This window comes from Anguilla anguilla, chromosome 16, assembly GCF_013347855.1.
Source record: "Anguilla anguilla isolate fAngAng1 chromosome 16, fAngAng1.pri, whole genome shotgun sequence".
Taxonomy (NCBI): domain Eukaryota; kingdom Metazoa; phylum Chordata; class Actinopteri; order Anguilliformes; family Anguillidae; genus Anguilla; species Anguilla anguilla.
This window is the reverse complement of record NC_049216.1, coordinates 25,691,444-25,719,420: the sequence shown is the minus strand read 5'-3', so window position 1 is coordinate 25,719,420 and position 27,977 is coordinate 25,691,444. Positions and strand designations below refer to the sequence as shown.

The following is a 27,977-nucleotide window of genomic DNA, read 5'->3' as shown; positions in this document are numbered from 1 at the left end:
AACCTTGTTAAAATTTGGAGTTGTTTATTCTCAAAAATGATTGGTTTCACATGTTTTATTGTGGCATGTCCGCTCTCTCCACCCAAATGTACAACCATCTGCACTGCATTACACAAACACGCAGTTTACAGAAGACTCATGCATCTACAGCAGAGCATTACATCTGAACCAGTCTGTCAAAGTGATCTCACATGAGTAAAGCTTTATTATAGAAAAACAAACCATTCCTGCCTTGTAAGTGTGAATATATCTATATGAATAAATATTGCATAGGATAATAGCCATGCTGTACAATAGATATCTTCAATATAAATGACTAAATCAGGGAATGTGCATTATAAAATGAAATTTATACATATTTTTATTTTAGAATTAACACTTAAGTGCAACATTTACAAGACATCCAAGTTGCTATAGAAAATATTAAAACAGGTAATTGCTATTTTATGTTCATAGTACAATAACTGAATTTTATTTGAATTCATTATTGATTAAATACTGCAGGACTCCTTTGAAGCCTTTACATTGTGAGATAAATTTTGAAAATATATAACACCACTGTACAGAATCATGTGTTGTGGAATGGCTGAACTGTACAAAGCTCAATATTTATCAGAATATAGCAATATTCTTTTTGTTTGGAAGATTTTTGCTTAAGTTAAAATACAAAGAGAATACATTTGATTGCAGCCTCACTCAAAGAAACAGTCAGAAAAAAACACAGTCCTGTCTATCATACAGTAAGTAATCTTGCATGCATTATTAACGATATGTAATAGTACAAATTAAAGGATTCTTGCTGAAAGAGGGTAGCCGGTGGGGGGTGGGGTTATGGAACAAACAAAAAGCAACAATAGCACACAGACGGAAAAAAATTTGTACACCTCTATTCCTGCGTCGCCACACAAGACTCAATAAGGCATGATTAAAACAGCCATTTTATATTCTTCTTATAAATTATGTGTTACTGTTGAAGAGGATGTGAAGCACTTGGCAATGTGACTCTGGTTCAGTTGCTGTATACATTAGATAAGGTATTGCCCTGCATTCAAATCTGAAATTCACCCATATTTGCTTGAAAAATAAAGTTTGCTTTTTATTGTAGCTACTAACACTAGGGCGCAGCCATCTTGGAACAAGCTAGGTTGTGACATCGCATGGTTGGTTTGTCTTGGCTGCTCAAGCTATTCCTGTTACAAGACTGCAGACTTTCAGTGAGCTCGACGATGAATCGTGAGAGGGAAAAAACAAAATGGAGACCCAAAGGAGGGCCCCTCTTTACTGATCTGGGATGCTGAAATGAGTAGTATCGAGCAAAAATGATTCATTTTCATGAACTGGCACTGGCTTGTTGCTCTGAAATGACAGTCCACCTGTGAAATGTGGCAACGGGTCTGCAGTGACCCCTTTCTATTACGTCAGAATATGACATGGAGGAGGGGATCTTTGAATGTGGATGATTTGTTTTGCAGACTACAAACTACACACCGATGCTGTGGTTGGGAGGAAAGGCGAAACTACTACAGTCAATGAGTAGAGCAGCCAAGCTGGCTACCTATCATGCGGAACCAATACAGCCACTTTGTAAGAATGAATAGGTTTTTGTCTGTAATACTCTTTAACATCCCCAGGTTAATACAAAAAGGACCATCCTTACATTTTTGTTGTATTGTTTTTTCCTCTCGATTCATCATGGAGCTGATGGACAGTCAGAAGTCTACTAATAAAAACAGCATGAGCAGCTGAGACCAACAAACCCAGTGACTTCCCAACCTAGCTTGTTCCAAGAGGACAGTGCCCTAGTGCAAGTAGCTGTAAAAAAAGCTAAATTAATTTTCTACCAAATATGAGTCAATTCCAGATTTTCAATGCAGGGCTGCATCTTATCTAAGGTAAAAAGCAAATGAACCAGAGTCACATGACCCAGTACTTTGTGTCCCCTTTAAGACTCCAAATGATACCAGGATTGATATCAGGATTCCTTCCTCCGTTACCTTCATATTGTCATGATATCCATTTAAACACCTGTAATTACAAACATGGGAAATGGTTATCTACAGAACTATTATAGATAATAGTAGTAGATAGATCTAGATAAATGTAGATCTACAGAACAATATTAGTGCCTCCAGTGTGAATTCATTGCTAATAAAGAAAAGTTATTTTATGGTCTCCGTTTTCATGTTTTTATTTAGTGACAGCTTCCAAATTAATTGAATAGAATGTTACCAAATTACCTTTCTATACTAGTACTGTACCATCACCATTGTTCAAAAATCTTGCAGCTGCATTTTTTGGTTAAAATCATAAAACCATAGTGGTAATTGGCAAAAGGAAAGCCAAAGCAATTTTTTCTGTTGCCGAAGATGCACAGTTTATGCACCACACTGATGTAAAATAACTTGTATGCAGTGTACTCGTAGTGTTTCAGGAAGATGCCTATTGTGTACTTCCAAAAGGAAGCTGCACTGATTGCAAATACTCACTGTGCTGGAAGTGTGCTCAATTAGTGTTCCTCTGGCGCAAGTTTTTGTCTTTGTGGTTGTTTGTAGAATTTGTTTTCCTAGTGGGGAAAGACCATGGTAAATATAACTTGTGGAATATGAAACAAACATGCCACACTGAATATCCAACATTTATACACTGCCGATTCTTCTCTCATGGTACCGGAGGGGCTCAAGCGTGCCACTTCTTACAAAAATAAAATATGTCTGCAGAACTCAAAGGTTTGCTGAACTAAACCTAAAACACAGTATATACAAAAGAAGTGGATCACCAAGACTTGACCTGACATAAGTTTGAAAGGCTGCTTGGCGAGCGCTTTCACTGCTGAGGTGACGTGCAGCCCCTATATCCAGTTTTGGCAGCTAATGAGGTAAATCTGGTACTCACATTGGTCCAGCTGGTTCGTCATCTTCAGCAGGTAAAGCAGAAGGAAGAAACAATGAAACAGAAAGGACAGTTGGACCACTTGAAACAAACAGTCACATGCTCAACTGACAATACCCCAGTTTCTACTTAAAAAAAACAACTGTTTTCAACAGATTTCCATAGATCCTGTAGGCTTTTTCAGGTGATATGTTAAAAGCAATAAACATAATTACTTAATTCCCTCGATTTTAACTAAAGCTGTCTTGTGTTGTTCCCATGTTTTGGTGGCTCATTTATTGTATAGCCAAAACAGTGGGTCAGACAATGAAGATAAAAAATAAAGATAAATTAGCAGCTGAAAGTGGAACACTGCTGACGCCAGTTTAAGGCCAAAAAGTGACCATCCTAAAACCCTGAAGTGATGCATTGATTATTAGCATCATATGAGTGCAGTCTTTCAATGAGGAAATTAGAGATTTAGAAATGATCACAGCTCATGCATTCTCCTTTCTTTCTTGGTTGTCCTATCTTTATACAAAAAGCAGTTGCGTTCGTTCCATTACTTTGTTACAACACTCAGGCGACTGGGAGAAGATAATCTCAACTCAAATGTTAGTCTGTGTCAGATTTATAACTTTTTATTGAAGGAGCAGAGTTACTCCACAGGCTCTCTTAAGCCAAGCAGGTTGCTGAACCTTGCTCGGTAATGTCAGCAGCTTTCTAAAAGGGGACATGCAGTGCAAAAGCAGGCTTGCCCGAAGGCCTTTGTGCATCCAATAATGCACCGAGGAGCCAGGTCGCGGTGCATGCGGCAGGCCTAATATTGGATCTTGGGATTAGTGTGTTAGTACAGCCGTGCAGCTGAAGGTCTGATGGCAGCAGGATTCCACACGGATTACATGGGGCTGGTATGGAAGTTAGAGCGCTAGACAGCGTGGCCATATGACAGGGGCTCGGGCGTGGAGGGGACCCCTCGGACAATGACCCCCAACCCCCACCCCCCACCCCACCCCACCCCCCAACCCCTCCAACTGCCTTCTTCAGCATCACGCCAGAGTTTAAAAAGCAGCTGCCCGAGCACTGAAACTACAGGCCACGCAAAAACAGAAAAGCAAAAGGAAAAAGATGACAAAAATAATAGGTACATAGCAAATGCATGTGACAGATTCAGAAAATAAAACTGGGGCAACCAAAGACCAAACCTTTGGTTACTCAGAGCATATAGCTCTGTACAGCTATGAGTCATCCGTAAGTTAAACTGTCAAAGCAATCAAACCAGTGCCTTAAAATAAATATTTCTGAAAGGAATGCAGACTGCGTTAACCATGTTTCTCTCTTATAGATGGAAAACTCAATGCAGAGAAAAGGAGAAATCAGGAACAATGTGAGCTTTTAAAACCAGTCAACCATGATCAGTACATTTAAATATATTGAATCTCTGGTACAAATTTTATGTCTCCACACTTCCAGTATTGCACAATTCCATGCATTCGCATCTCTGATGCTATTGCTAGACCACAATGCCATTAATGATCACATCTTCCTCCCCCTCAAGCGTATAGCCGAGAAGAATTTGCATTAGATGAAGATTGGTTCGTGTTTCAGCCATGTGTATACATGCACACAGCCAGTGATAAAATATGCAATTAGTCAGTGAGTCTGCATGCTGCATTTTTCACGGTGCTGCTTACTGACAGCCTATAATTTAAATCCAGGCCACAGCTTTAACCCTTTGTTTATTGTGAAACAGTGGTCATCAAAGGTGTACAATTCACTGAACTGGACACATTTTAGACTATATTTTCAGTACCCCCACACTACAGTTTTTGCAATGGGGGAATTTGTCCAAGATGAAATGAAAATCAAGCGCCATTGCCAAAAACGTTGCCCCTGGTAATTATGATCTTTGTGTCAAAAAATCACACAATTTTTTAGCGTCAATTTCAAGTTCTGCACAGCCAAACTCTTTTATTCAAAACTCAACTCAGAAGAGGACACTTGAACTTTAAAGGAAAAAGTGTTTCTCCCAACAACCTTAACTGCAACTTTCTGTCACAGACCCTTTACACTCTCCCGCACCACTTCACACCAGAAAGAAACATGTAAAAACTTCAAATGAATACCGATACGAAAATCAAAAAGAAACAAATGAAAGGAAAATTGAGAATTCAAAATGGGAGGCTTGCATCTAAAAAACCAGCCATGAATGTGAATGGAGAAAGTATGCAGTTCAACAAACATTATAAAATGCATAGATAAGCAATATGAATGAAATATTTACAAAAAAAGAGTGTGTATATTATAGTCTGGATGGATAGTAGTGGCTGATAGAAGCAGATAAAAAAACGAACTCTGGAGGCATGCAGATTCTCGCACTTACCACCCATTTTAGGTTATGATGCGATTTGGAAAGGGGAAGAAGAAGTCATAGTAACCCATTGAGTCCAAAAAACCTCCACCTCCATCATTTGGCTCAGATTACCTTCGCTCAGCATAAAGTTTGTAGCCTGTAACCCTTTATTTTTACTGGAAAGCATGCCTACTATAAGAGAACCTATAAAAAGAGATCAGTATATTCTGCATGCTGCTCTGTGTCAAAACATCCTTGGACAAAACATCCTTTTGATGTGCAAAAGCACCAGTGTTAGTGGGAACATTACAGCAGTGGGGTATCTAATTCTGTTAGATAGCAAACACTAAGCAGCATATGCTAGCCATTTGATTTTCAGCAGCAAAAAGTAGTGTTCGAGAAGACCGACACTCAGTAACTATGAAGCGATTCCTGTATTTGACATGTTATTTATCTGCTGAATGTTCTTTCTTACTACATTCATGTGATAATTTGGCATATTATGTACATCAATTTAATTCCAGTGTTTTTAGAAAATAAAGTAACTAAGCTCTATTTCAATACCTGTGCTGTTCAGCGTTGTTAACTGCACCATGGTAAATCATCTAAAGAAGATGATTATGGCCCATCGTAGGGCACTGCAGATAGCATCAGCTAAGCTGCAGATATATTAATAATGCAGTGTTTGTCAGTGCAGCACACAGGAGCAAAGCACTGATAAATCTCGGCAGCTCAATTAGTCTGTTCTGTCAGCATGTCACACACATAAAGTCACACACTTTAATGAAGCTAATATACAAGCGGCCATTCTCTGGCCCACGACTAAATTGCATTATGAATACAGTGCAGGCAGTGTTTACGGATATAACTGCTGTCACATTGTGGTACAAAATTCATTCTGAGCAGAAGATTTTTAATAACCACATGAACTGAACTCTTATTTTATTTTATTGTGTACACTTACTGGACACATCTTTGACTGTGGCACCTTTTGTCTGTTCTAATAAAAAGGGTATAGAAATTATGCGTACTGTATTGCATGAATTTATTCAATACGCTTTAGATTGATGAATACAGCATGGCCAGTTCTACTTGCTTATCGTTTACTTACCTGAGGGAGGAGAGGACAAGTGAGGGGAAAGTACACTGTAATTCATTTTTCATCATTGTAACAAAGAAGAAACAAATGGAGGTTATGAAGAACTAACAGGTGCACTGACTGACACTGTTTTCCTAAAAATAACTTCTACAAAATGTTCAAACGCACAATTTCCTCCTCTATTTTAGAAACATGTCCTCCAACTAATACCATATTATGCAAATGAGCCCTGGTGGTGGGTGGGGTTATTATTTTTTGATTTGATGTTTTGATTTCTGCTGTAGCTACGGGATTACAGAACAGTCCCGCACACCATGGTTTTTTTTTTCTCCACAGCTGGGGAGAAGAGACACTCAATGGCACATAAAGGACAAGTACCCTCCATTTAGTAAAGGACTCCCCACTACAACAGGGCAATAATTCAGCTAAGCTAATAATATTCTAAAATGTGCAGTGGTCAGTGAACTGCCATACAACCAACAAACAGTGGGTACATATTCTCCTTTGTTCGGTGGTCCTTGGTTGTGATCACAAGATGCAGTTAACGTTTTAAATACATTTTTGAAGATACATTTTTTTATTGTCTGTGAGACGCACCGTTTAAAAGGTCAGTTGCTTTCCTGATAAACATCCATTTAGTAATGTGTTGGTAAAGGTCATATTTGCTTACATTTGACACATCAGGATGGTTGTGATGTGTAATATAGGGATGGAATCGTTAGTCCGCTCATACTATCATACCCCAGAACCGGTGAATTGTTCAAATGTGCTACAGCAGAAATCTCAGGTTTTGATTATACAGCACAGGACTAGAATATGATCATACCATACATATTTGGATGCCAAGTTAGTAACTGTAGCCAATCCAGCTTGTTAAATACATTCATGTGCCTTTCATTACAAAGTAATCTGTCCTTAGCTGAAGAACTGTAGAAGCTTGCTTCCTAACTTTTACTTGCTGTATATAGGGCATATGTAACTAAAGCAGCCAACTCCTAACTAGCAATACATATTTTGAGAATGAATGAATACAAAAACTACAGAATATGTACCAGTAAGTTCAGAAAGAATACGATGACATGTGAAGAATTGAAAACTTGAAGATAAAATGTCATTGCATTTTTGATGGTCTTTCCTCTTGCATTGTGATCCTTCGTGTTTGTAAATAACTAACCACAGAACAGATTGACTGTCTTGTAAATTTGTCCCTTGGGAGGGATCAATAATTAACAGCAGGCCACCTCTGACCCTGCCGGGAATCGCATTTCTCATCAATATTTATCAGGGACAGTGTCTTTGCAACAGTGTACGCCTCCATGGTAGGCTTCCACACAGTCAATTATTGACGACGATTTACCAGAATCAGACACCTGACATAATAATCAACTAATATGCACACTTCTCAGAACTGAAAAACAGGGCAGGTTTCCCCACAAGCCCTGGTTGAACATTGTGCCACAAAGCTGATTGTGTCACTGAAGACTTAAAACATGCAGCCGTTCTCCCTGTGGAGATGCGGGCCACGCAGGGAGGCCGCAGGCGTGGGGGCGGCGGCTTACCTTCCGGCACGTCGTCCGGGCTCTTGCGCTTCTCGTACACCACTATGATGACCACCAGGATGATGATCTCCGCCAGCACGCCCAGGAGAGGCCACAGGGGGGCCAGGTAGCTGCGCACCCGCAGGATCGACTGCGTGGTCGCCGTGCCGAGGGCGTTGCTGGCGTTGCACTGGTACTTGCCGGGGTCGCTGTTGATGTCCAAGTTCAGAATGTTCAGCTCTGTGTAGTTGTCCTTGTTGCTGATGTAGAAGCGCCCAGATGAGTTGTCTATTTCCTAGTGAGAGAGAGAGAAAGGGAGAGCAAGATGGAAAGTGACCGGTCAGATTACATGACAAGACAAGTGTGTATGATTTAATCAAGGCCAAGAGCTATACTGTTACATTTACCCTCTGTTAATTAACCCACTGTTTATATTGATGTTAATATCAGTGGCTTGCTTGATCTTCGTATTCAGATGTTTAAAGAGCCATGGTCTTTAAATTGAATGGCATGTCCCCTTAGCAAAATACAGAAAAATTAATCATCACTAAGCAGCATGATATTAAATTATTTACTTATTGTTTTGCCTGATAATTTATTTGTTGCATTTCTTTCATTATAAATTGAACTAAACACACAAAAGATCATTTTGTTCCAAGTATTACCCGGAAAAAAACGACCTACATTAGTACACAGCTATTGTGCAGACCACTATGAGGTAAAGTGCTAGAAGCAGAGGAGGGGCACATACCTTGACAATGCCGTTATCCAGTTTATGCCAGGTCCAGATGGGGTGAGGATAGCCCACCGACTTGCAGTACAGCAGAGCAGCCTGCCCTTCGTTTCTGTTCTCGCTGCGTTTGTGACCGGTGATGTCGGGGGCGGCTGCAGTGACAGATAAAGCATTAGCACTGTAGCTGGACTGAAAAGCTAAAAAAGCTATTAAAAAAATCACTCTAATGCACCCTTTTGAGCGGGGCTGCCCAGCCCTACTCCGGGAGATCTATTGTTCTATAGGTTTTCACTTCAACCTTAACAAAGCACACCTCATTCAACAGCTAGAGATCTCATTGAGCTGCTAATTAGTAGAATCAGATGTGCCGAATTCGAGTTGAAATGAAAACCTGCAGGACTGTTGATCTCCAGGAACAGGGTTGGGCAGCCCTGCTTTAGAGTGAAGACAGACTGCTCTCGATGGAACATTTTATTGTAATCTGTGAAGTACTCATAGTGATCTTAGATAGAACATGAGATCTTAGATACAATTTAGTATCTACTATGGAAATGCTACATTTATTTTTAAATATTGTATAGAAAAAGCTAAATTTATATTAATGTAAATAATATTTAAATCTTTATAAAGATTAGCATACAGATATATCACTGGTACTCAAATCGTGGCCCTTGTGGTCCAAGAACTGCTGGTTTCCCACCATCCCTTTACCTGAGAGTCAGGTGTGAATACAGTCTGGCCAATCGGTAGCAATAACTGTTCAGTTAATTTACCGGGGGGAAAGGAAAACCAGGGCCGGATTTGGAGCCGAGGTCCAGATTTGAGTGTCCATGGCATATTCCTACAGTAATACAGTATGCCGGAAATGACTGAAATGTAACAGCTCGAGAAGCAATCACACTGGTTGCAATGTACACAGACTACTTGATAAGTCTACGAAATGCTACAATAGAATGATATAAATTATGTGTATTAATGGATAAACACTTTCAGACTTTTTCCGCGGTATTGGTGTTCAATACTTGAATGAATTTCTTTCTTCAGAGAAAGCAGAGTTTATTTTTTATTTATTTTTTCGGCCCAAAAATCTGATATCTTTGACAATAATTAGTATGATACCTGTTCTTGATGTAGCCTACCACATGAATATTGTCCTACTGTTGTAAAATACTGGCAGTGTCAAGAGTTCATGACACCCCTTCAGTGACTACGAGCTCGGTGTCTGTGAATTTAATTGCGTAATTCTAATTAAATGTAGCAGGCTTGATTTTTAAACCCATCTTAGAAACTGTATGGCCACTGGAGTGCCGTTTTATGAAACCTGCAGCAAGCAGATAACCACTACAGCCTTTCTATAATCCACAAAATTACCGTAATTCCTTCCATGCAATTAAGCAGGATCAGAGACGAGGCTGGAACTACCCTTTTCTGCTGTGTGAAGGGAGGGGGAGTGGCTTTGGCCCGCGGTGACATCATCCATTGCTAATTATAGCACACGCACGCACACACACACACACGCACACACACATGCTGTCTTAAAGGGGGAGGGGGACCGCTTTAGCTTAGCATCACCTCAGGCATGCTTCGCTCCTGACTGACAGCAAATGGGCTGTTCCTTTGAGGTGCTGATGCAAGACCTGAATGCACTCATCACGGCTTTCCCTGATTGCAAGACTTCAGCGTGAGGCATATGTGTTCGTAACGTTGTCTCAGGGGATGACAGGCTAGCACTCCCAACCACCTCAGTGGCTCTTTGTTGGATACTTCAACCACATGAGCCATAACTGACATAGCAAAACATAAAATAGCACATAAGATAGTTGGCAGCTTTTAAAGTGTCGATGCTAATTATGTCAGTCACTTCTCAGAGAATCACTTCAGACAGGGTTTTATGGCTCCACGTCCTGACATTTAGGAGAAAAATATACAATATATAAAATACCCAACTTGATTTTTTTTTATGGATTAAAAAATAAAATTAAATTAATTGATGTATGTGAATGTATCTCATAATACATACTTATCTTATTCATTGCTCTGTACCTTTTCAGGACTGGGGCTTTTTTTTACTTAATATAAAGAATAGATGTAACTAGTGCACAGAGTGGTGTAGTGGTGCATGTTAGAAAAAAAAAATGGTTGTCATGTAAACAAGTGCCGTCTACAACGAAACATACAAAAGCTATTTACCAATACACATCAGTATGCTGGCATAAACACAAATAGTAAATGGTAATTGAACTAAAAGTAAACCAGATCTTTCCAGTTTAGAACCAAGGGGAAATGAGGACATGCATGACAGACACCCACAAATGTTTGTTTCTTCAACAAAAAAAAAAAACATAGAAAAATGGAGTGAGACAAGTATTTTTTATAAATATTAAAAAATATATAAAATATGTGCCCTGAGATGCACAAAATGAAGGACAGCCACAAAACGAACTACAAAGCCCTCACCCTCAGAACAGATTATCATTGCAGACAATAAATTCCCGCCATTAGAAAAGGCTGGGACCGGATTCAGAGGCTTAATCCCGAACCATCAAACAAGCCGCCATCTGTTGCCGCTGAGCCGTGCTCTGGGGAAATGGGAACGCCAAGGACAGTGCATCATGGGGAGCGGCCGCTAAACTACACCGCACCGCGGTCAGGGACATAGCGGACGGAGAACGTGCTCAACAGAACGAGACCATTAAAGCAGGGGCATTGTTTCGTTAACGCGGTCGCTCAAATGCGCTATCATGTGCAACATGCAGCATGGTCAGGTGAGATAATGAGACAGCCTTTTTACATTTTACCTTTCAAACGTCATACAGTAAATGAGTTCAAGTACACCAAAGCATGGACTGAAAATGACTCCATTTGAGAAAGTGGCTTAATTTTTATTTTGTTTAACGCGTGTTCCCGTTGCTAAGCTTTCCTTTCCCAACCCCTTTTGGGTAAACGGCACACAATGCCCCAAAGTTACCCTGACAGAGAAACGCATTCATTTGAAAATTAAAGCTCCATAAAGTCAGTAAGGAGATGTGTTGTTTAGTGGGGGAAAGCATAAAAATGTCAACATGTAGCTACGACCAGGCAGGTTTTTACGAAACACTGTTCAAAAGAAAAAAAGAGGAGAAGAATCATCTGGAGACAGCATGTCGGTGAGCAGAACCATTTGGAATTCATGCTGGAAGGCCTTCAGCGGGAACAAAGAGTCCGTTCTAAGGGAACAGAGTCCGTTCTAAGGGAACAAAGAGTCCGTTCTGAGGGATCTTTGATTGGAGCTGCATAGTTCTTTCACAGCTCGGGAGCTCTGGGAGAGAGGATCCCGCCCGTTATGCAACAAGGCAATCCTCGAAAGAGCCTTGAAATAATGGCGGAGGCAGACGCAGAGTCGCCGTCAAAACAGCGAGGCCCGAAACGCTCTGTGAGCTGCTGCCTCTGGGACAGGGGCTCCGGTGGCTCGCGCGTTCCCGTAGCCACTCGCTTTCACTCAAATGGGACTTGGAGCGCAGCACCACTCTTCTGACTGGACTCCTTTTGTGGCTTCAAACGGATCGCTTATTGTCCTGACGAGACACTATTTTACACAAACAAGCTATCTCAAACGTTTAATTTAATTACCGAAGTAGCCTTAACATGCTCACGGCAATTAGGGTGAGGGGGTGCAGTGTGAAAAAAATCATGAGCCTGAATCATTACTGTTTCATGGCAGAATTTCTTCTTCAATATATACCAGGGATACTACACTAATGGGGCCAATTGGATACAGAAGGGAAAGCTTCACTAAAGCAAGCAAATGAGAGTGGCAAATCCACCCCAGACTCTGCATCCCTTGAGGCCCCGCTGTCTCTGACTGACAGCCACTGCCTAGTCACCCTGTCAGGATCACTTCAGTGGGGACCAGTCTTGCATCTGTCTGCCTACTACTTCTGCCTGTTTAAAATGGATCTGACATTTCTGTGACAACCTGGGGGCTTCTGGAACAATCTGTTTCGTGAGCATCGTGACTCAGTGTTTTTCCGGCATGTTTTAATTTAAAAACCTTATAAGTACGTAATACGCAGTAAAATATTACATTCTAAACATGGGAATATGGAAATTATAAAATACGTAATTCTAGAATATATTTTATAATATATGTTTAAAATTGCATAACATGTAATGTATATACTCTGGAATTAGATTTCTGTCAGATTCTGATAACACTAGAAAGATAAATATGATTTTAGAAAACGTGACTTCCATTTACATTTAAACGCCAAACCTCCCAACATGAAAATAAAAAAATGTGCAACAAAACTCGAAAGGATTCAGTGAAATGAATAAAAGGACGCGAGGCCTACCTTTCACCTCTATGGTGGCGTTAGCGGGAGGCGCCATTTCAAAGGTGTAAACGCACATGTATTCCCCCGATTCATCTGCCCTTGGCTTGTTGATCCTGTGAAAATATAGGGAGAGTGACTGGGGCCCTTGATTCAGCGCCTTCCCTCCCAGCAACCATTCACACGTAGAGGGATGTCATGATGAGCAGACATAGAGAAGCCAGATCTGTCTGCTTAGACTTGCATTTGGCACTGCAGCCATTTTCAGCACGTTGCTCAGATCGGGCGAGATGTGTCCTGTCTGATTTTGGGACCTGCAGACGCTGCTGGGTGGGGGTGTTGGGAACGTTTGTGCCATAGTGGGCCCTGTGTGATCGGTGCAGGTGGCATGAGACCGAGTAGGGGATTACTGACACGGAGTGTGACAAACCTGCTTAGCATTCTCATCAGCTGGTAGCCTGATCCTCCTTTGAATGGACTCTGCAGTAGCCTGCAATACTCCCAGAGCTCTTAACTGTCATTTTCTGAAAACTGTGTGAGCTACAAATTCATCTGCCAGCGATAATTCCTTTCTTTTCTCGCCTCAAAAAAAGACTTGACTTAATTTCTTTAGTAATATACTTCATATACTGATGTTGGAAATATAAACCTTGTTTATTTATTTTATGCATTCCATTTTTTTCTAAGATGCAGGAAGTGAGTTAGTGGTTGACAGTGATAATCATGAGCCTGTCATAATGAATCTGGAAGTTTTTTTATAAATTGTTTGAAGTGGACACTGCTACTGCAGTTTATGATAGGCTAATCATATCTAAATATCTGAATTCTATAAACATTAGTATTGTCTGTACATTTGTATTTTGATATGTGTTTTAATAAGTACCTGTGGTGTGAGAATAAACCCTAACCTGCTATCTCTGAATATAAGGCACCATAGAGTTGGGACTGGCAGGGGCTGGAAGCCAAGCATTACTACCCGGCATGACTGTCCATCAAGAGAACACATCAAGATAATCACATCAAAATGTTTTAAAAATGTATACATAAACCAAAAACATCAGTTGGGAATCATACTTATATTCGGTATAATTGAGGTTGCCACGTGAGCCAGGAATCTCCTCGTCGTTTTTCATCCAGAAGCTCTCAAGGTGCTTGTAGGGAGTGGTAGTCAGGTTACACTGCAGGATGACTGGGGTGTTCGGGGTCTCCGTGGGGAGGGTCATGTGCTCGCTGGAGTCGATCTTTGGCTCTGAAACACAGACGCCGTTACTGCTCGACGGCAAAGTGGAGAGATGCAGGTCACTGGCTATGTGCCAGTGCCGATGTGGTACATGGCTAATCTAATCATTAAGAAACAAACTGCAGAATCTGCAACTCTACTTGTGCAGCTCTACACATATAACTACTTTTCATTTAGCTTTTGATAGGTTCTCGTTTAAAAAAAAAAATTAAAAAAGTTATAGCCTATGTCCATGCAATAAAATATATACAATAAGTTTCAGACAATTTAATAAATCAAGTGGCTCACAAAAGAAAACGGAAGTGGCTATTCCAGTCAACACTTGCATACTTACCTTGCTTTAAGAATACGTCTGAGGGGCTCTTACTGCTGGAGTGAAGTTTGTGATTAATGGGTTTTTAAGTGCACAAATGGCAAACCTAATTTAAGAGCTTCTGGCATAATACATATCTGATTGTTAAACTGATGCATGCTTATCAGCCCGCAACAGCCCGAGCGAGCTTTTATCATATTAGCAGTGGCGAAAGATACATTGTTGGCGTAATCTACGACAGGATAGGCAGCCACACTTAGAAAGGCAGGTACAAGGGGAACAAATGTCTCCCTGATCCCAATAGAGAACACACAGCCTGAAGGACTGACATATCTGGCATCTAGCCTATATTTTTGTATTATGTTTTTTGTAACTACTATGCCAAGTGATATTTTCGCTATGGTGAGCGATTTAAAACCTAGCTGCACATTTTAGCTAGCAGGATGCTCAGACAAGACACTACAAGCACATTACTTTGGACTTCAGAGGGATGACTATCAAAATAAAAAGTAATAGCAAGCATTACAAAAATCATTTGTGAGTTTAAGTCACTATTCAGTGATGAAAACAAATACGAGATTATGACAAGGAACACAGTATTAAACACAGGGATGGGCCATTCTGGTCCTGGAGAGTAGGTGTGTATGCAGGTTTTTGTTTCCACCAATTACCCTGGCTAAATGAGCTAACTGGCTATATACACCAACACGGGTTCGCTTGTAGACTAGATCACAGAAACACATTTAGTTTAGTTATATCAAAACAAGTTCAAAAAGTTATATCTTCGGCCTTCATTCATGCTCTTGAATAAATGTAGCTAAAATATCCAATAAAAAAAATTGGGTTTAATTAAGTAATAAAGGCCATAAGTTGGAATGAAAGCCAGAAAGAGATAAGGCCCTTCTTGCCCACATCTGGTTTTACAGGTTATTTCACTTGGTTTTGGTTTGATCAGTTTTATATATTAAATTGTACATGACATTTGGCTAGTTTTGTACAAGATGTTGTTCATGCAAAACATTTGTCGCCTTTCTGTTTCCTTCTGTTTTATTCTAATTTATTTTCCAAAAATAGATGGCTGCTTTGGCTGGGGTATATCCCTATTTATTCTTGAGCTACTTATACAAGTTACAATGTTCCTACTTACAGTGTAAGGCACAGCAGAAAAAAACAAAACAAAAGTTAGTTATGTAAGACAATACATTAAAATGAGATGAAGATAACAGCTGGTTTAATTTCCAAGCCAGTAATCTGTGAATAAAAATGAAAGGAAGGAAAAATGAGTTAGATGAGGGAGAGACAGAGAGTGTAAGAGACGGCAGACAAGAAATCAATAAAGCAACATGAAACTGATGACATGAAAGAGATGCTGACAGCACAACATGCCCTTTTCATTTAGCTCGAAGTATTTTACTGATATACATGAAAATCAGAGCATTTCTCAGATGAGAACCAGCACCCAGCCTATCAGGGTTTATCATACTGTATGCCAGCATATATTAAACAATAATAGTGAAAAAACAAACAAAAAAAAAACTATTAGAAACAATTAAAACCATTAGAACAACAAATGAACAAATACATCTCAAGAGAAAAATACAAAAATACAACCAAAGCAATAAAAGTTTGCCAGAGAAAAATACAAGATAATCAAAAGAAAAATTCCAAGTTTATAAGACAACTATAAAAACCCGAATACAAACAACAATTATAAATAAATAAATATGGAAGAAAAAATAGAAAAAAGAAAGAAAAAAAGAAAAAGAAAGAAGGAAAGAAAGAGAACACTGCTGGAGTGTAACCATCAATGTGCTTGATGCTGTCCTGTAGAAGTTGGCCTGTTGACTTAATTATCTCAGGCTTTTGTAGTTTTTACAAGACTTAGATGTCCTAATTCCAATCTTATATAATATTTCAGTTTTTGCAGAATTGTTTGTAGACTTGTTTGTAATTTTTAAATAAACCATAATGCAGTGTTTTTGTAATGTCCTTATTATGAAGCTCCCTCTCACAATTACAGCTGTTAATAATAATAATAATAATAATAATAATTATTATTATTATTATTATTATTATATATATATATTATTAATAATAATATTTATTGATGATAATTATAATTAAGATCATTCATTAATTATTAAAAATACTAACAGTTATATATATATGTTATTATTATTATTATTATTATTATTATTATTATTATTATTATATGGGTCAGGCATTGTGAAAATGTTTTTTTTTTTTCCCTTTGGTGATGACACTGGCCAACAATTTTTGGTAGAGTAACATTAATTTCTTCCTTACTGAAAAATCACTCCAGACACATACAGCACTGTGAAAAAGTATTTGCCCCCCTGATTTCCTGTATTATTGCATATTTGTTATATATTGCATGGTTTGACACATGGGCGATATGGGTGTTTAATAACTTTTTTTAAATTAAATTAATTAAATAATAATTTTAAAAATGTTTTTAACATTTACTCGGGTTCCCTTTGTCTTATATTACATTTTGTCATAACTGACATGTACTGTGTTACCACTACAGGTCAGTTATGAAAATACAGCTGTAAAGGTTCCCTGACTGCTTTCCATAAAATGGAGAAAGACCAGGATGGGCTAAGATTTGTATCCTTATTATAATGCAAGCCATTCACACAATACATCTGCACAGCTTGTTTCTGGTGACAGATTTTCAGGCTAATCTGCATTCTTTTTCACGAAGACACTTGAGCCTATAGGAAACCACTGTCATTCCCCTCCTCTCCACTGTTATTACCTGTTCTTACTTAAGTTCAATAATGCATTACAAAAACTAAAACATAAAAAGCAATGAGACGAGAAATGCATAAGACGTTAAATACTGAAAAGAATGATTTGACCTATTTGTTGTTGTTTTTATCACTCTTCGAATATTAAACTATTCTTTATTATTTTTATGTCCATGTTCTGAACCTCAGACAATGTCTTTCTATATTATACAGTAGATCTCCTCAGTCTCTTGATATTGATGTTTTTCTTTTCTCATGTCCCCACAGGCATTATGAACTGCTCATGTACCTTTCTACTTCCCTGATTCAAACTCTTTATCTCTGCCCTAAAAACAGTGCCTCTTCCCTATGTTCACTTTGCTTTACTAATATGAACCAATCTTCTTATTTAGTGAATGGCTAATGTATTACTGAATGACAACAACGATGACTTGGTATTTACCACAACCATGTACTGCAATGTAAACTGGCTATTTAATAAGCAATATTAATAATGACTAATTATTGTTAATAGCATTTTGTAAATTGACGCAAAAGGACAAACAAGGACACAGTGAAAATTCAAACAGGCCAGGACAGATACATGGTCAAACGCAGACATACTATGGTGTGACCAGCCATGTGAAAGCAAGCCTATGTCAGTGATAAAGCCACGCCCATCCCCCCACCTCCCCAGCTGACTGAGGATGAAGGGCTGCGAGGGCATAGAGGACTGACGCTGGGGGGAGGGGACGGAGGAGGAGAGTAATCTCAATATTGGCTCGGGCTAAACCCTGGGATCAGGGGCGGTCCTAGTTAGCGAGGCAGGCGCCGGGTTTGGCGGCAAGTGGCGGCAATTAGTATTCGCGGCACTTACTCCTGCAGAGCCGTGCACCCAATCAGCTGCAGGAGCTTCAAGGACCTCCCTCCCTGCACTGTGCACCCCCCACCCCCCGCACTCTGCTCACTCCCACTATGTCGGTCACAGCCAGAGCGACACTCAGTTAAGGGCTCCATTCACAGAAATCAGGTTTAACCCCCGCAGCTAAAAGGCACAGCGGCTTGTCTGATGTTTACGTGGGGGTTGTCCTTGGAGGGTTACTTGAAGGACATCTGTCCTGAAAGAGGGTTAATAAGTCCAATCCTGTGCAGTGCATTTCTGCGTAAACACGTGTACACACTCCTGCCCTCTTATGTTTGCTTCTGACACTGAGAATGTTGCCGTTGTTTATGCTACACTATGCATTACGTTATATTTACTGTTTCGTCTTCAGATCGCTGGACACTTTTAAACCATCATTCTCATCAACTGGGGTACCAGTTCCTACTGGTACACACGGCTGAACTGTGTGTACATCCAGTTGATCAGGGTCATTGACCCAACAACACCCAACCCCCCCTCTTTGGTAACAAAGCACTCATCACTAATTAGTATCAGAAAAATATTTTTTAAAAAGAATGCAAGAGCTCTTTTCAAACACAGTGGAAAGACTAACCATATTAAAAACATACAAATTATATTAATAAAATCAAAGGAAAAAAAAGCAAGCACACAATAATGCAAATGCACTCTTGAAGATCACAATGTAACAATACATTTTCTAATCTACACAACATCACAAAGCATAACGCAGACTACAAGGTCAATACAAGACAGCCCATGATGCATTCAGTAATTCCCACAACAAACTATACATTCTTATCTACATCAGTTTCACCATGTATAGCCTGTTATATACATGCAGTTTGTTATTACATGTATATAATTTGAGACATTCATTTTCAGTAATGACAGAATATACAGTGTTGTAAACATCTGGCTTTGGTATTGACAAATATAAAATGTAAAAAATAAACTGCTGCACACATGTAATTTTGTAATATACTTTATTTGAAAATTGTTAATGGTGTGTAATGGCAACATGAAGAAACCACAATTCCCAGCATACCTACACCAGAACCTGAATTTATCTCATGTCAGCACCATGACTTCTTCACTGTATATCCATATGTTAGAAGCCACAGGTAATAACGGTATGTAGTATGCCCTGGGTGTAGAGTAGCAATGATGCTGTGCCCTTTTCACATTTGGGAAATCAGTGAATGGCACAATTAATAAATGTACCAACAGACACATCAATGATGCACATGAGAACAGACTGGTGGCCATTTTAGCTGCTGCTGCGTATTTGCGCATAGCTCCCTTACTACAGTGGTCACTCAAACATACTTTAAGAGTTGCCAATGACTGCGTGCGGATGGTTGTATTCACACAGGAGAGAAGGGGATATAATGTCATTACTGATTCACAGTCTAACACGTAATGCAAAGAAGGCACAAGGTCAGGCCCTGAAAGAGACAAAAATGTGTAACTCCCCCCATTCGGTCAGTGAGAGGAAAAGGCACATTAAAGGTTCAACACTTTTCAGGGTCAATCTTTGTTTTGAAAATGCACCAGATCTACAAGGAGAGGTGTGGTCAAAAACGGGGGGGCATGTGCTACTTTTAATAAGGCCCTGGGACAGATTGTACCAAAGGTGATTCTCTCCTTGTGTCTTCTTCCCACTTCACATCAACCCTCTTTCCCAACACCGAACGGACAAATGAACATTGCACGACTTCAAAGCGCAGTGAACTCAACAGGTAGCAGACGAGGCGGTGTACGCATGAACTTTGAAGTAAATAAAACATCCCCCCCACACACAATCAGAAAACGGGAAACAAACTGAAATTTGTTAGAAGCTGAGAATGAACCATGAACACAAACAAAACGGACAGCCACAGAGGAGGTACAGAACAGCTAAGACTTTATGTGGGAGGGAAATTTTGGGAGAGGGAAGAAAGTAGAGGAGGGTTGGTAGGGATTGGGGGTTGGGAGGGTTCTGGGTTTGTGATCATCCACAACAAAAGGTTAAGGTTCTGGAAGGTATGGGGTTTTCTCTTAATTCTGTGCTCTGCTCTAAAGAGAACACTTATAAGCTACTAAAATGCAGAGTAAAACTAAAATTATTAGTCAGGCAATGACTGAAAATCTAAGTCTACAAAAGTCTGTAAAAAAAATAAATGTGTATATATACATATGGATAGATAGTAGATAAGGTATTAGCTTGTGTTTTGTTGTTGAACTGAGTGCGTTATGATAGCTCTGGTGGAGGGTGTAAATAGGGAGTTTTCTGGGCAGAAAGGGGCAGGGAGTGTTTGGGTGAGGGGAGGGGGGTGGAAGGGGAGTGTTAGTTTTTCACCATCTAGGTACTACAGTACATAGACCGCAGGGATTGGAGGACTCACTCTGCAGAACGGAAATGGTGGCCTGGGCTCGGATCCAGGTCAGGGCGGGGTTTTGGCGCAGGTCGTTGCGGCGCGGGTTGTTGCTGGCCCGGCACTCGTAGGTCCCAGAGTCCTCCAGGGTGAGGCGCGTGATGCCCAGCACGCTCACCCCGTTATTGCCGTAGGCCGTGTTGATGGAGACGCGCCGTTTGCGGGCGCCGTCCCACAGCTGCTTGAAGGAGTCGGCCCGGTTGATTTCGCCGTACCACCACTGGATCTCGGGGGTGGGGTTACCAATCACGTCGCAGTACAGCTCAAAGGTGTCTCCCGTGAGCTTTGTCTCTGACATTGGCGACTTCACAAACCCAGCTGGAGAGGAAAATTGTGTTGGGTGGGGAGGGGGGTAATTGGGTTGCAAAGGAGAGAAGAGGAGGGGCAGAAGAGGGGTCGGGGGTAAGAGGATGCAGGGGAAAAATGGAAAAGGATCCGTCGGAAAAACAAAAAGGAAAATGATTAAAAGGCAAATAATGAGAAAAGCAGGCCACAAATAATACGTGGGTATAAAAAGCAGTTTAGTGTGAGGGCTGAAGAAAAGAGAAATAAGAATGTGCATGAATGAAAAACAGGCTAATGGTCCCCCTGAACCCTGCGTGACCGCCACCACTGCTCTCTGCGTCCTGATGACCGAGCACCAGCCTCCACACGCAGTCACAGCCCACACATTGATTTTACCCGCGGTAAAACCGCACACAAATTACAGTGACCTTTCAGACAGTGCTCCGGGACCCGGCAGGTGCTGAGCTTAATGACTTTGGGACGGTCGCCTCTTCTTTCTTGATCCGCGCTGAAAGAGCTCCTTTGCAATCCCCCGCATAATGCAGCAGCAGCTCTTCCTATATTAATGAGGATCATTCTCGCCGGCCTCGGGGGCTCCTGTGTGAATTACTGATGAGGAAGTGGCCACAGCACGTCGGAATCCAGGTTGGGGAATTTCGCTTTCCCCCGTTCTACTGGTCAATTAGCTCTTAAGCTGAAAGCTGAAGACCTCTGAAACATTTGATTTAACATAATCACTGACACAAAAGAAATGATTGTTTTTGAATTAATTTGTAAAGGCAAAAACATAAAATGTTATAAACCACAACTGCATTACGCAAAGCTCCTTTTTCACTTCAGCACAGGCCACAAAGTATCTACTTTAGAAGCAAAAACCTACTTGAACAATGCTTCACAGCTGACAAGACCCATCTGTTTATTGAATTCTCACTGTGGATCATCGTCATAGCAATTCCTGTGATCAATCACCGAGTTGTGAATTAATTATCCACAAAAGAAAACAATCGACCAAATGATCTAGTAACGGTAAACTGATTATGTAACGCTATTATCCCAGTGAAACCTGTTGCAGCTCTCTCATACCAAATTGAGCAGATCTAATCCACAGTATAACTGTGCTACTACCCCACAAAAGGATGGATTTACAGATGACAGACAGACAGCCCTCTGCAGTGCCGAGTTCTGCTCTGTAGCAGAATTACAAGCAGACTTATGGCAGCTCCAGCAGTGCGCTTCTCTGGGGTGAATGAGCACGCATACAAAGAGAGGAGGGTGTTTCCACAGGAGCACACTAGAACAGCATGCCCTGACCTTCTGCTATCACCACACAGTTAAATATTCACTGTTAGGCCTAATTCAAGTCTAACAGAGGTTATACAAGTCCACACAGGATGACTACAGTGAGCTTTTCTGTGCAGTACAACTGAACTATCACCATATGTGTCACACTGCTATTAACAGATACACATGGCACCACAAGTTATAGATATTTATAGTAAAACAATAATAAAAACATCAGGTAGGTAGATAGCTATACAGGCTGCCACCACTTGTTCAATAATGGTGTGAATAAAAGAGCCCATTTAGAAAGAAGCTATAATACTGCTGCTATCATAGTGTTAATATGTGGCATTCTCTCAGATGCAGAATCAAACTGGCTGGTTATTTTTTCCTCTTTAAATGCCTGCCCCCTTTCCTATTGGCAGCATTACACTACAAGGCCTACACTATAAGTATTAGGCTACATCATAATGATTATAAATCTCACAATAAAGCACAACATTATGTACAGTTCTGCAGCCCATCTGCACCCAGTCCTCATAAAGATATAAGACAAAAAAAAAAAGTAAATAGGCTAACGGCTGAGAACAGATGGCCGTTTTCTTGGAGGTGTTTCACTGAACACATATTAACAAATAAAAATGTTTTGGCAGCAGAAAGCACAATCCAAACCATAATTTACCATCATTTACCATCATTTACCATGAACATGGTAGTAGTACATGCATGGCTAAACAGTTTTAAAACAATGCACAAAAATTCTACACAACTTAGGCTATCACAGAGAGTTTACTGTATGTAAGCAAGCCTTTGGTCTTTGTACCCAGCCTTGGAATTACAGTGATACAAGAAGGTTTTCAATTATACAGGATGTGTCATCATGTAGGATTTGTAACACACTGACTAACTAAAGTAATACAAATATTACACTCATACACCAAAAACAAATCCAGCTGACAGTGGAATATTAGCAGTTGTCCTCATAATGGCATAAAATGTGTACAGTAGCTTTCACATTGACATTGGACAAAACTGTCCCAACTGCTTTTAAACATGAGACTTGGTCAACTGCGGTTGGCGTTTGCTGGTGCACCGAGGCTGAAACGGACCGCGGGGTGCTCGAGTTGATCTGTCTGCACCGAGTTGTCTGGACTTAGCCAACTGCGACTTAGCCAAATGCGACTTAGTCAACTGCAGTTGGTCTTTGATGGCGCATCATGGTCGAAATGAACCTCAGGGTGCTCGAGTTGATCTGTCTGTACGGATTTGTCTGGACTCAGCGGTCGGTAGCCGCTGTTGTCCATGGCCTCAGAAACGAGGTTAACCGCCCTGTCATCAACAATCAGCTGGATTTGAAAGGGCATCATTTCAGCCTTCCCCCCTCTGTGCTCTGACGCGCAGTGTCGAGTGTCTCATTACCACATCCAAACCTTTCATCCAGTGCTGTATTCAGTATGTTGTAAGTCAATTGCATGGCGTGGCCAATGATTATTTTCATAGCAATGTGATGCAGAGGGAATCAGACCAGAGAGTTGCTGCAGAAGCCTGGAGCCAGTCACTATACTTCAGGCACCTCAGTAAATATATACTTGCATAAATGAAGCTTACGTAAGGTACCCAACACAAGGACATCAGCTAACCGAATGAATAATGCAATGTTACATCCTTCTAATGTTCTAATCCTACAGCACAGCATGTTTCCACATGTACACTGTATGCGTATAAAAAACAAACCATTCTGATGTAAAACATAGCAAAATGATGTTGCCTCAACATTTATTTCAATTATGGAAGGGTTAGCTTAGAAAAGCCTTAAACATTGTCGCATGGTCAAAACTCAATTAAACCACCAGAGTAAGTATACGACCAAGTTTACAAGTTAAGGTAAAAAAAGCCTTCATAAGTAGGCACCTTCACTACATTTCACTGCAACAACATATAGGCCCAGGCTACATATTAACGGACATACATACTGTAACGTAAATACGTTAAACGTATTAAAATCCAGAATTATGGCTGTAATCTGTCATGCACCATTGAATCGCTGATCTCCTTTTTACCCTGTTCTTTCTTCATAGAGCACTCTTCCCATAACACACCGGTGATGTACAGACTGTGGCCTTATGAGTCTCTCCACTGCAACTTACCCGGGATCACTGGCTTGTATGAGCCCTTGAATAAATATGGCAGTGCATGAGAAATGAGATCTTTATACAGGTGTGATCACAGGGCGAAGCACAACAGCAGCATACCTGAAGTTCTTCCCATCTTTGCCCCACAAGCAACGCATCACAAAATCACCATGCTTAAAACCAAACAATGAACTGAAATGATTTGCTGCGCTTTCATTATTGCCCCCTCATTTGGAAGACATAACAGCTTACCCTATGTAAAAGCAATCTTGAACGTGAATTCTGAGCTGAGGCCTCCTGCTGGTGGTCTTCAGTAAACCAACGCAGAGCAAAGCTCAAGTTGTTCTCAAGGCTGCAGACAGTACACTATGCAAGAAAAGCTTGTATCCTGGCAACAGACACATTCTGCAGTCATGAGTCATAGCGTAGAGTAAATAATGGACCCCTGGCATTGCAAACTTAATAGTAGATCGTTAAATTAGACACGTGTTTAAGAGGCCAATTGCATTTTAATTAAACTTTAATCCCTTGTGGATTAGGTACAAATCATCATATTTTGTGGAATCATCATATTCAGTGGTATATAGGTCTAAATTTTATAGAAAACACATTCCAGGCACATATAACACAATTTGCTTTGACTATTGAATTAGGATTTGCAAAACAAACATAGGCCTTTGAATTAGAACATAATCTTGGTTTACATAGCCTACATTTTAGACGATTGTCTGAGGTTGATTTAACAGACATTCTTGACATTTATTTAAAATATAATTTTTAGTTCAATATTTCTTGACACAGCACCATATTATGCATTTGGTTTTTAAATTGCTGCATGCAAAAAGTGTTTCAAGTGTTCCAGCGACCTCACTCAATCTATTTGTAAATGTATCTGCTTTTTAAAGCTCACTCTGGCTTAAAATAATTTCCTTTCTGTGTGAACCCACGCTGACTGACAGTGCTGCATTGCTCCCTTATATTCTGTCTGCTCCATAGACAAAGCCCACTCACGCATATATGCCACATATGACTGCAGTCCAAAGGCTCCAACCAAACAATTATTGCTGCACCACATCTGACTATCTCTGCACCGGGAGAAGGCAGCTGTCAAATGATTTGAGGACATGTGAAATTCTGCAGAGCAGCGATGCATTATAGATGTCCTGCCCCACCCTGCATGGACAGTAACTGCATCCTAAGAAGAGCATAGGAATTCTGACTGACAACTAAACCAATACTGAAATCAGAACTGCATTCATTTCTCTATGAAACCTTAAATTAATATATTTCAAGAAAGCAGTTGTGCACAGATGCATACAGCAGAATGCTAAATGGAACATTATGCTACAGACTCAAAATGGGAAGTCCATCATTGTACTGTGCTGGGTCAAGGCACAGATGTGTTGTCATTTTTGATTGGCACATCAGTAAATCTATATCATGCCCTTCTCTAAAATTAGCCAGCACTAAAATTATTTTCCAAAATCCACTTTTTTCCAATACCTCTTAAAAATCTTTGCAGTCTAGGAAAAGACGATCTGTACATTCGAATTACGGAGTGTGTACCTGATGAATTGATAGGCTTAATTTCAAAGACCAGTCTTCTGAAGTCAATCGAAGGTGGTGCATGGCTTCTCCAGTAGTAATTTGCACTTGCACCTGCTTTGCATTACCAGAATATGGGCCTACAAGACTGATTTTAAAAATATATATATATTTTGTTAAATAAATTTATTCTGTGGTGGTTTTGCTGAATATCCTTTGTAGTCTCTCTCTAAATTAACCAAATCTCTGACACAACATGATTACAGAGACAGCAGCATAAATGCGGTTGGTCCTAAGAATAACGTCTCTGCCTTGAGCAAACTGACGGAAACGCACAGTAATTAGGGCCTGTGTCATGCAAAGAAGCATCTGGGAACAGCCTCCATCCACAGGGCAAAATCTCCTCTGCCCATTGATTCTATTGCTAAGAAGCCTATTCTGAGACAGAAGAGCTTACATTTGTGACACATTAGCCGCAGGATTATAACCATTGCAAAGGCTGATAATAGAACAACTTTTAGTTAGAAACTGTGCACAATGTAAATAGTTTTATTTTATTAAGTCTGTCAGTCATTTAAACAGGAAAACAAAAGGATTCATTTACAAACTGTTCCACAACTGTTCTCAAAAAACCAGTGGGTTTGATGACTCTACAACCCAGACTCAATTAGCAGGCTTTCAACCAGGGAAATTAATTAAAATAACCTTTCATCAGTTTATTCAGACTTGCTTCGCAAGCACATGGGGGGAAAAAATAGTTTAACAGCCATTGAGAGTATTTCCTCACTAATTGGTTAAACCTGGACAGCTTTTACATGTGTGCTGCCTCTGTAAATGGTGCCCCCCTCTGAGGATGCAGCATATGCCAGCACTTCACACTCTGTGACTCAGCTGCCTCAGACTCACTGCAGAACAGAGCTCTTCACTCGACCCATACCACTCAGTGATGCTCTTACATCACTACCTGTGGGTGTGGCTGTGTAACAACACCATCCAGTAATGTTCTTACATCACTAGCTGTAGGTGTGGCTATACAACAGTACCATCCAGTAATTTTCTTACATCACTACCTGTGGGTGTGGCTATATAACCGTACCATCCAGTAATGTTCTTACATCACTACCTGTGGGTGTGGCTATATAACTGCACCATCCAGTAATGTTCTTACATCACTACCTGTGGGTATGGCAGTGTAACAACACCATCCAGTAATGTTCTTACATCACTACCTGTGGGTGTGGCTATATAACCGTGCCATCCAGTAATGTTCTTACATCACTACCTGTGGGTGTGGCTATATAACTGCACCATCCAGTAATGTTCTTACATCACTACCTGTGGGTATGGCAGTGTAACAACACCATCCAGTAATGTTCTTACATCACTACCTGTGGGTGTGGCTATATAACTGTACCATCCAGTAATGTTCTTACATCACTACCTGTGGGTGTGGCTATATAACTGTACCATCCAGTAATGTTCTTACATCACTACCTGTGGGTGTGGCTGTGTAACAACACCATCCAGTAATGTTCTTACATCTCTACCTGTGGGTGTGGCTGTGTAACAACACCATCCAGTAATGTTCTTACATCTCTACCTGTGGGTGTGGCTATATAACTGCACCATCCAGTAATGTTCTTACATCTCTACCTGTGGGTGTGGCTGTGTAACAACACCATCCAGTAATGTTCTTACATCTCTACCTGTGGGTGTGGTTGCATAACAGTATTGATACACTTAAATCAGACTGTGTTGGAACAGAAATTCCTGAGTGAATATACCATTTGTACTTGGTGCTAAATTATTAATGTTTTTGGGAATAGCAGGCTCTATAGCTGGTGTGTCATGGGGAATTTTAGATGTCTCTGCTGTGAGAGAGGCGTAGGGTAGCATACCCAAGCTAATTTATGCACCTAACATTCCTCAGTTAATCATCACAAATCAACAAAGAGTCGTGACCCCTTCTCAAAGCCGACAGAAAGCTAAAATCATGATCTCTTCACAGGTGAATTCTACAGGGTATTGATTTGTACACTTGCCTGCTGAATTTACCCACCGCAGGGAAGGAGGTCTCTTTCTTTAGAAGGTGCTGTCTGCTAGGTCATGACAGAGAAACGCTGCTATTTAACGAGATTTAAATCCCAACAGCCCCGGCTTCAGATCAAATGCGTTAATCCACCTCAACAAGCAAACATCGCTCCCTGAT

General features: G+C 40.4%; 2 protein-coding genes across 4 annotated transcripts in view; one reads left to right on the top strand and one right to left on the bottom strand.

Moving 5' to 3' along the window:
* Positions 1 to 27,977, top strand: part of LOC118215261 (calcium homeostasis modulator protein 6-like) — a 39,539-nt gene that overhangs the window by 2,619 nt on the left and 8,943 nt on the right. The gene's annotated exons all lie outside the window — the stretch shown is intronic.
* LOC118215260 (neuroplastin-like) overlaps positions 3 to 27,977 on the bottom strand; it is a 32,699-nt gene continuing 4,724 nt past the window's right edge. The window contains exons 2-9 of one of the 3 annotated variants that reach the window (XM_035395858.1): positions 20,496 to 20,843; positions 13,976 to 14,150; positions 12,923 to 13,017; positions 8,610 to 8,743; positions 7,880 to 8,153; positions 2,893 to 2,914; positions 2,487 to 2,563; positions 3 to 2,025 (exon numbers count right to left, since the gene is read on the bottom strand). In XM_035395858.1, the coding sequence (XP_035251749.1) occupies positions 2,503 to 2,563; positions 2,893 to 2,914; positions 7,880 to 8,153; positions 8,610 to 8,743; positions 12,923 to 13,017; positions 13,976 to 14,150; positions 20,496 to 20,843 (1,109 nt within the window). In that variant the 3' untranslated portion in view covers positions 3 to 2,025; positions 2,487 to 2,502. The remainder of the gene's footprint in view (positions 2,026 to 2,486; positions 2,564 to 2,892; positions 2,915 to 7,879; positions 8,154 to 8,609; positions 8,744 to 12,922; positions 13,018 to 13,975; positions 14,151 to 20,495; positions 20,844 to 27,977) is intronic. The other 2 variants (XM_035395859.1, XM_035395860.1) reach the window with 2 other exon arrangements.